The sequence below is a fragment of the Amphibalanus amphitrite genome, unplaced genomic scaffold, assembly GCF_019059575.1.
Source record: "Amphibalanus amphitrite isolate SeventyFive unplaced genomic scaffold, NRLGWU_Aamphi_draft 000118F_arrow, whole genome shotgun sequence".
Taxonomy (NCBI): domain Eukaryota; kingdom Metazoa; phylum Arthropoda; class Thecostraca; order Balanomorpha; family Balanidae; genus Amphibalanus; species Amphibalanus amphitrite.
The window spans coordinates 208,023-217,344 of NW_024881613.1; the positions used below are offsets into that span (position 1 = coordinate 208,023).

General features: G+C 52.9%; 1 protein-coding gene across 1 annotated transcript in view; it reads left to right on the forward strand.

The window, feature by feature from the left end:
- LOC122381313 (forkhead box protein C1-like) overlaps positions 1–5,465 on the forward strand; it is a 35,314-nt gene extending 29,849 nt beyond the window's left edge. The window contains exon 11 of the mRNA XM_043365320.1: positions 4,712–5,465. Within this exon, the coding sequence (XP_043221255.1) occupies positions 4,712–4,967 (256 nt within the window). The 3' untranslated portion in view covers positions 4,968–5,465. The remainder of the gene's footprint in view (positions 1–4,711) is intronic.
- The last annotated feature ends 3,857 nt before the right edge of the window (positions 5,466–9,322 follow it).

Genomic DNA, 9,322 nt, shown 5'->3' on the forward strand with positions numbered 1-9,322 from the left:
TTATAAAATTTTGATCCGATGAGGTGCCTGGCATGTGATCTTGCCACAAACGCCTGTTACAGTCTCCTTGCACCGCTTTTAAGCTTTGCTTGACATGTGCACCGATGCACTGTCTTGCCTGAAGATGGGCCTACGACCTCCCGGATGCCATTTTCTCCTCTATAAATGTGTTCATACTCACGGTTCGAGTTCAGCTTGAGGGCTGAAACTCCTCCCAGATGTTCTTGGAAAAGCATTATGCTTCCCAAAGCTGTTTCTGGAACACCAATCGCAACCTGGTCAGCGTCTGGACGCCTATAACCCCACAATACTGCGACCCTGGCCTTTTGCATAGGAACATAACGGGACGAAACGGAGGCCTCCTCTTTCGCCCTTAGGGGTTGTTTTCGGGTTTGGACGGGTGTTTCATCTCGAACGTGGACTAGTTAGTCCAGATGACCTGGTTGATGTCATCAGCCCTCTAGTCTTTTTAGCCTCAGGCATAACGAAACCCATGTTTGGCCATTTTAAGACGTTTTTGACTGTTTTGAGCCCTCCAGTAAGCAAAGCTTAAGTCACCTTGAGTAAAGTACCCCGAAAGAACACTCTTAGACAGCTGGTAATCCATCCTGAAAAGTCTGCTTGCCAACTTTCTAGCCCTTTGACCTTTTTGATGGCCACTTTGGCGCCACACAGTTTTGGCCACTTGGTTTACTCCTGAGGGCTGACTGGAAAGAGGATAAACTTGCAGTGATTGACTCCCGACAAATCATCGGCGTCACTTGCTGACTGTGCGTCCAGTTAGCGATGGACATTGTCTACAGACTGGTAAGCCTCAATCACCCTCAATCGTCGCGAATGGTCACGTGCTGACTAAATACCGAGACGTACCCGTATCGGAGACCTCTATGTTGCGGCGTTAGCCGTCTCTGTAGGAAACGGGCTCTCTAGCAAAAACTATTTTGTCTACAGAAATTAGTTACTGTGGAGCATATTTCTACCAGCCATGGCAACCACGTAAGCTCAGTTACGAACCAATTTCAGCGTGCCTTTAAGTAAGAGAGCCTAAAACCGTAAAAATTTAGGTGAGAACGAACTTATGGGACACCCTGTAAAGAGATCCAGCTATGCCTGCTAAACGCTGCTTATCGCATTAGTCAAGCCTTCATATATGTATATGGAATGACACGACATGACATGAACACGAAATCTGACTTAGTGAACGCGGCTTATCACGTTGGTCACGTCTTCTGAGAATGCCGCATCTTCCGACGACCACGATCACGAGATTGGTGCGTGCTGCCAGGCACAGCCGGCCGGTGTTCGGACGTAGGCCGGCGCAGCACGGTCAGGGCCGCACGTGGGATACACGTGGGCGGGACCGCCGTGCCGCGAACGGAAGGGACGATTGAAAGGAACAGGCTGTTGCAACCACAGGGCGACGATCGCCCAAATCGGCTCCAACCAGCTAAGGGCTCTTCTATAGAGCTATGTGATGCAGATACGCGGTTCCAGCTGTTGACCCAGGACACTGAACCGCGGCAGTGCGCACGTCTCCCCCGGGAACATCTCCGACGGGCCGCTGCTCAGTCACCGAGTGTCGCCGTGTCATCTACATCGTCCCCGGACAATGCAACTGAACCCTCTACCTGACTGGGAGAGCGGGGAGAGCAACAGACGGCGACCCCAGGTAACAGTTTGAGCGACCAACCACGTTACACCCGGTGGAAGACGCCTCGTTGTTGTCCTGCCATCCCACCGATTTTACGCGGCTTGTGATCCCTAGTCACATTGGCCGCTACTGGAATAGTGTACCTATGGCATGGCGCAGTCAGCGGATGCCTCGCACGCTTCGCCGCGCCATCGGAAACGTCAAACTGGCTGCTACGATGACTCGCATGAATCAATGACATTGATAATTCCGTATTTACTACACGCTTCGACTGAAGAATGCGTAAACATGCAGTAAGCCAAGTATAACTGTTTGACAAGTAAGATCGATATTGTAAACCATCGAACACGGTTCTACAGGCACAAACGTTTCACATGACACGGACATATACCCGTTCATCATTCGAGATACCCGCACCCGGCTTCACAGAGGTTCGTGGAAAGAGAATCGCATGATTCATTGAAGCTTATGAAGAGCCTGCCGTTTGAAAGAGTGATAACCTGGATTGAAAAAAAAAACAAGCAAAAAAAAACGGTGAATTGTGTGCCGTGCCTGTTCCTTGTACTGGATAGCTACTGTAGAGGGTTTGCCGTGGGCGCGTCTTGGTGTTGGTGGCTCGCCTCGGACCTCAGATTGTTGCTCTTGTTCAAACGGACGACAGCTGACGCTGCGTAGTGCGTGCTCGTGCTTGTGGTCCCCCATTGTTCACTGCCACGGGTCGGAGTGGCGTCATTTGTCCTCGCAGTCCCCTTCGTGCGGCAGACAAAGAGGCGTCCTGTTACCTCTGTTGATGTCGGATCAGTTGATGCCAGTTCAGCGTCTTTTACCCGTATCTCATTGTTGGTGCTTCGTCATCGGCGGGCCCGAGCTGGTCATGTGAGCTGTGTCGGGTCGGGTTATTCAGGGGTCGGTCACCGTCTGATGGGCCACTAACAGCGCTGGGAGCAGGTCAGAGTGTATTGACGATCAAGAGCAATCCACAATCGGCGTGGCGATTACACTCCGAGTCCGAGCTGGTTGAAGATAACACAAGAAATAGGTATCTACACAAGAAAACGCACACACTTACGGATACGAAATACACAACGCGAACGCCGAACACGCACATACTTGGTGAAACCCGCACGAAGCCGCGTTCATAACTATGTACACACAGACTCGTTTGCCTTTCATAGTCCAAGAGTCATGAGGCTAGCTACTATGGCTACTCTGGCTAGGCTTAAGCCCCTTTTTTACAGCACGGGCAAATCTGGCTGGAGGCAACTGCGTTAGCACGAGGGGGAGAGTATTTAGGAGCGCCGCGGCACGGTAGGCGAATCTACGTTTTCCGGTCTCTAGTCGGGGTCGCGGTAAGTGAAAAAGGTGGTCTTGGCGAGTAGACCTTGCTCGTGTTTGGGAATTTTTGGAAAATAGGGTCGCGATCTCCTCGGGTTCACCTCTCTGGATGGCCTTGTGCGCCGTGATAAGGGTATGGTATTCAGCCATTGTTTTAGGTGCCATCCAGCCGAGTTGGTCCCGGAGATGGGAGATATGATCAAATTTACGGCGACCGAAAATGACTCTAGCGGCAAAGTTAAGAATTTTCTGAATGCGATCGAAGTTCTTTTGGCTACCATTACCAAATACGGAGAGACAGTACTGGATCCGTGACATGACGAGAGCCACCACTAGTGTCTTGGTGACACCGTCGGGGAGATAGTGGCGGACATGGGAGAGGCCAATTAGGAGACCCGTGCATCGGCGACTGAGCTCGGACACATGCGCGTCCCAGGACAGGGTGCCGTCGAAGATAACGCCCAGGTTGCCCACCTGCTTGCATGGCACTAGTTTGGTGTCGCGAAAAGAAACGGTGAAAGCAGGTATGCTTCTCAAATTTTGCCGACTGCCGAAAACCATGAGCTGAGTTTTAGCAGTGTTTACTTTAAGAGCATTTGCACTGAACCAATGGTCGAGAGACGCCAGTGACGCTTCCAAGCGCGAGATGAGTCCCCTAAGGTCGTTTAAAGGGCCACTCACCAACAATTGAGTATCATCAGCGTACTGGAAGACTGCTGCATCCTCAGAATAAAGTGATAGATCATTGGAAAATACCGTGAAGAGTAAGGGACCGAGTGCCGAGCCTTGAAAGACGCCCATAGAGTTGGGGAGAGGTTGTGATAATACCCGGCGACCGGACTCGTCCTTCAATGACACACTCTGTGTGTGACCCTGGAGATAAGCGGCGAACCAGGATGTCTCTATGCCGTGCATTGCCAATTTAGCGAGTAATAACTCATGGTTGATGACATCAAAACATTTGCTTAAATCAATAAGGCATAGCATAGAGACATCCCCCCTATCGGTGGCGGCCAGGATTTGGTCACTGACGGACAGAAGTGGTGTAGACAGAGTGGTGTAGGTGAAGGGAAGAAGGCCTCGAGAACGTTTCGGGGGCAGGTGTAGGTGGGGCATTATCATAATTTTCATCATCTTCGTCCTCATGCACTTAAGTTTTCTTACATTTTGTGGACTTGTCGTCAGTTAAACATGTTCAGAGCCGGTTGAGAGACAAGCCGTCTATTATAGGATGTCCCCGAAGTCGCCGAGACAAAAGTTATGGACGAACCTGATGGTTCGCCGAAGCCCAAGATCACTAAGAAGTGGGTGAAAGTCAAGGTCATTGTATCCATTCTGGCTGAGCCATTAGGATGCGAATTGAGTTTATTATTATTCCGGGGGAGCGAGGACGCCGCAGAAAACAGCGAAATCAGCTCTGCCCATGTGAGGGGAGCAGGTTTTCGCTACAAACAAGACCATAAAAACGGACCCGGATCTATAGAATCTTGTTCGGGTCATCCTAACCAGCTTTGCGAACATGTTCGCGTATGCTGTTTGAAACAGGCTATATGGCGGCGACAGTCATCATGGTCATCATTTCCCCACCACTAACAGCCGTTCTGTTCCAGTAACGCCCCATGACAGGACCGTGTGCCATCCCATCTCATTACACCGCCAGTGTTGCAGTGGTGATGTGCAGTGTCACCGTCTGCCCTCCGCCTGACCCGCACCGTTCTGTTGCAGCGCCCGGACGCCCGTTACCGTCACCTCCGCCGCCGTCGGCGGTCCCAGCCCGGAGGACGCCGGTGTGCGCTTTGTGCGCGAGGGCGCCAACCTGCTGCTGAACCTGGCCGGCGTGCCCGTGTCGAGTGCCGCCTCCCCGGCGGTACGTACCATCACACTGCGCCGCGGCGTGGGCCGGCCGCCGGGCTCTCGCGGCCGCGGTCGAGGCCGAGGCCGGGGCACCGCCGTCCGATTGACCCCCGGCGTCCTCCGGTAGCGCCGCCCCGGTCAGACCGAGTAGTGGTCTCTGGACGAGTGTGTGACGCGCGGAGTCGGTTTGTTACCTGTGTAGTGGGTAGAGGTCCTGTAGTCACTGGATGTACCTTTCGGCCGGCGGCGCGAGTTTTATCCGGCCCCGCCGTACAGCGTATGTAGTATCCCGCCGCGGCGCGGTCCCGGAACCGAGCGCGCCGGCGGCCTGTACAAAGCCGTGATCTTGCGTAGTGCTGGTGCCGGCTGACCCGGTCGGCCGGCTGGCGGTGTTCGGTCGCTGCTCTGCTCTCTGCGCTATGTATGGCGTGTGTGAGCGGCCGGCGGAGTTGTACCGCGGCGAGTGATCAGTGATGGTGTGCTCTCCGTGTCTCCGAGCGGGGCACGGCGTTATGAGCTCACTGAGCCGTGTGAATGAGCTATGTATCGCACCGTTTCACCGTTCGGTATCGTTTGTATGGACTTGGCGTTGATGTGATGAGCAACAAAGCTACTGCTGACTGTTGGTGTTCTGTTTGAGTCCCATGTTCTGTGGAATGCCGAAGACCATAAAAGACTGCGCACGAATTACATTCCAAATCGACGAGAACTTTCCGCGCACCGTAAACTTCTAGCCTATCAATACCTACCCCCACGCTGCGCACTTAAACCGAACCCGGTGCTCTTAACCCGACTACGGGTTGTGATCCCATCGACAATCGCCGCGTGACAGGAACCTAGCTCGAGCCAGCAGAGAAGAGAGCAGTCGGGACTCGACGTCTGCACCAGTTGGCGACCAGACACCCAGAGCCACGATTCCCTCTCTTTTGCTCTCGCTTCGCAACTCGCCCGAGTTGGCCACGCCCACATCAGGCCTCGAGAGGCTCAGAATTGATGATGTGCTAGTGTATTTCCCACCACGCTTGCTCTTTTTTATCCCAGCCCGCATACCGTAATAAATCTCCCCCGGCCCCAACACCCCACGCATACGTTTCCATGGAGCCATAAGTTAGGCTACCTGCCTCCATTTTTATCCAGTTTTACATTTCGACGCGACAAAAAAAAAATGAATAGAAGAATGCGGCGGAGTCGACCTCTGCTCCCCCCCCCCCCCCCACACACACAGTATCCACGCTCGCTCCGCACCCCCTGCCGCGTGGTCTGACGCGTCTTCACCGGGTGATTGCGGCGCTTTGCACGGGACGCTCCCCTACAGGGCCTAACGTAGCACACCTGGATGGGATTCTGACGCTGAGTCCCATAATAAGTGCCCACTGCGGTTTTATACTTGCAGGAGGCCGATACGCCCTGTCACCCAATTTGAGGCTCAACCAATCAGGCGATAGCAACGCACAGTTCCGACTACGCTGGCCTCCTTCCCACCCGTACCCGTCTCTCAAACGCCAAACAACATGCCCAAAATCTAGCTCAACGTCGCTCAGCGTCAGAAATGTCCCGGCAACAGTCATGTGCCGTCGATTCGTCGGCGGCGTTGATTCGCAGAAGCCTTCAGATGTCGTTCAATAGTTTCAAAACACAAGCCAATAGCGGGTGGCGATGTCCATAGTCTAAGTACCCCACTCTAATGTTATTCAAAACAAATGCCAATAACGGGCCGCTACCGTTTTACGCCGGTCACCCCACAACGATGCCGTCATGATACACAAAGTGGGACGCTCGCTTCTTGCAAGGCACCCGGACGGTCTGGATAGCATTATAATCTTCCAAGCTGTCACACTCGGCGCCGGCAGGCGGCAGGTCGGAAAGGGGCGTGGCTCAGGAGCACCGAGCGGTTGTAAGAACAGTGTGAAGTGTGAACAGCTGTATGCTAAGAAAATGAAATCGGGCTACCTAAATGTTACACCGCCAAACACATAAATTGTTTTCCCCGTCAGCTTGTCCAAAACCTGGAGCCACCGAACTTTTCCGGGCTCCCTGACTAGACTCCCGTCCTCCCCAGCACTTCGCCCGGACTCACGCTCTCCGCACGCCGGCGGATCCCTTTTACCCATCTTTTACCCCACGACACAACTTATCCCGCCCTGGGGAGGGGACTATAGCATCGAAACTGCCCCTTGCATTGGCTAAGCGAAGCCAATCAGCCGACCCGTGGAATAACAGCCGACTCGCAATTATTCAACTATTTCATAACAAGTGAACGACCCCGACCCCACGGGACGGTCCGCCGCGCCATCCAGCCCCCACCCCGGGGCTCGCTTCAGATGATGGCCCTGCCGATGATGAGCCGCGTCTGAGGCGACCCAGCCCGGGCGGCCGCAGGGTAATGGCCTTCCTAAGATTCATAGGTGTACGCTGTGAGCCGTCCCACGCAGTCATCTATCACTACGGATAATTGTGTGTACCGACGGCCGCTAACCACAGAATACGCAAGACGTGAGATGAAGGAAGGCGGCAGTCGCCTACGGGGGGAAAGTGCCTACATTACCCGGAGTGATACCTTAGCCCTCGAGGCGCGCCACGTACGCTCACTCAAACTCACTAGTTTGCCGGTCAAAAAGGTATATTTTCCGTCAAAAACACAATCATCAGCCATGCGCACTGCGCAGTGATTACACTGTAGTGAACGTCATGCATGGTATGTGCTTCACATAGTGGCACAGGTGTTCGTGCCCATACCTTATCTCATCCGGCTCGTCATAACCTCCTTCAGTACAAAAGACAGTGTCTTCCATTAGACACATCTCAGCAGACAGTCAGACAGAGAGACACATACCCGACAGCGCATCTCAGTCCGCGCCATACACACCACGGCATGACGGGCAGCGGGGGAGCTGGGGGCGCCCCTCCTCTCTCCCGACGGGCCTGGCCCCAGCGTTGTCTCCCGCTCTATCGGGTACGTCCGCGGTACGCGGTGTACGTACACGGTACACGGTACACGCGGACTAAAGAAGTGGTACACTGAGCGTGAAGCCCGGACGGCTTTGGACGACCGGAGCAGCCGGGGGCCGCTCGGTCGCCCATCGACGGATACAGTCCAAATAACGCCCGACACGTGCTAGACGGTCATTGGAACAGTAACTTACAAACTAAGCTTATGTTATAATACATACTAAGGTATTATGTACTTACACTAGGCTAACTTATTATACTCTAGATTATGTGGCTGGTACTATGAGCGCAATTAGTAAGAGTTGTCAGCGCTGTGCAGTGCAATGCGACATGCTTATTGCTTCGTGCGTTGCAATTAAACATCACGTGGTGAAAACATGTTTGCATTGTTAGTTAACGTGCATGCGCCTTACTTATCCTCAAATATCCCATCACCCAAGAATTCTTAGCAACATCCGCCAAACAAGCTAACGACAGCGCATAATAAAATATGCAACTAAGCACGAGAGTCGCCAACTACACCTAAGTTTACGGCATGCTTTCTGCTCCCGACACCAGAGTATCGACGAGGAAACGCTATCGTACAAAAGCGATTAAAAATAGCCTTATCTAATTTCCCTTTAAAGTACTTATATCCACTAATACCACCACCCTTACAATGCTCTATGAATACACAACTACGGCTCTATGGATACACAACTTATTGGTTCTCTTCGGCACTATGCTGAAAAAAGAACAAAATTCCCCGTAACTCGAGAGGAATTAAGTGCATAGGCATGCGCATTTAAATACAAAATACACAGACAGCACATTATATTCGGTGCAATGGAGCACTCGATAATGCGACTGTGTTGCTTGATGCTTCCAGCCCCGGCAACAGCCGACACCTGCAACCATTGCTCTCCGCGTTCCCGAGGTTTCGCCAGTCCAGTGGAGGAACCGTGACACTCTGTACACCATCCCCATGGCCAGTGCGGTTAGTGAGTGAGGATTCTTCCGGGCCTTTCGATCGGAACTAGAGTGAAAACACCCCAGAGGGTTCATTCAGACCAGCATCACGTCAGCACACGCGGTGCATATACCCTTGCGCGGTGCATAGCCGGAAATCCGGTACTCCAGTACCGAACTAGCCGGAACTGCATGCGGACTACATAGGGAACAACCTGGATCTATCTCAAACCAGGAGCCACCTCACGGAGACACTGATCCATCTCAGACCGCAGGGCTGTCCCGGGAGACAATTTATTCAATAAAGAGCTTTTCGTGTGCTGAGGTGGATGCTTGTGCCACTGGTCTGGCACAATTTGTTCGTTCTGACGGACCAGCGATTATGGAGCCAGTCAGATGCAAGGTTTAGTCAACTAACGGATTGTGAGCCCACAACTCCATTGGAAATACATGATTTATCTGCACAGCAGCTCTTCAGTTTATTGCAAATACTGAGAGGCATTGGCGGTAAATGGTCAGCATTTGGGCGATGACACACGAATGCAATGGCAGTGGTCCACAGTTTGCACTATAGGAGCGGGAGCT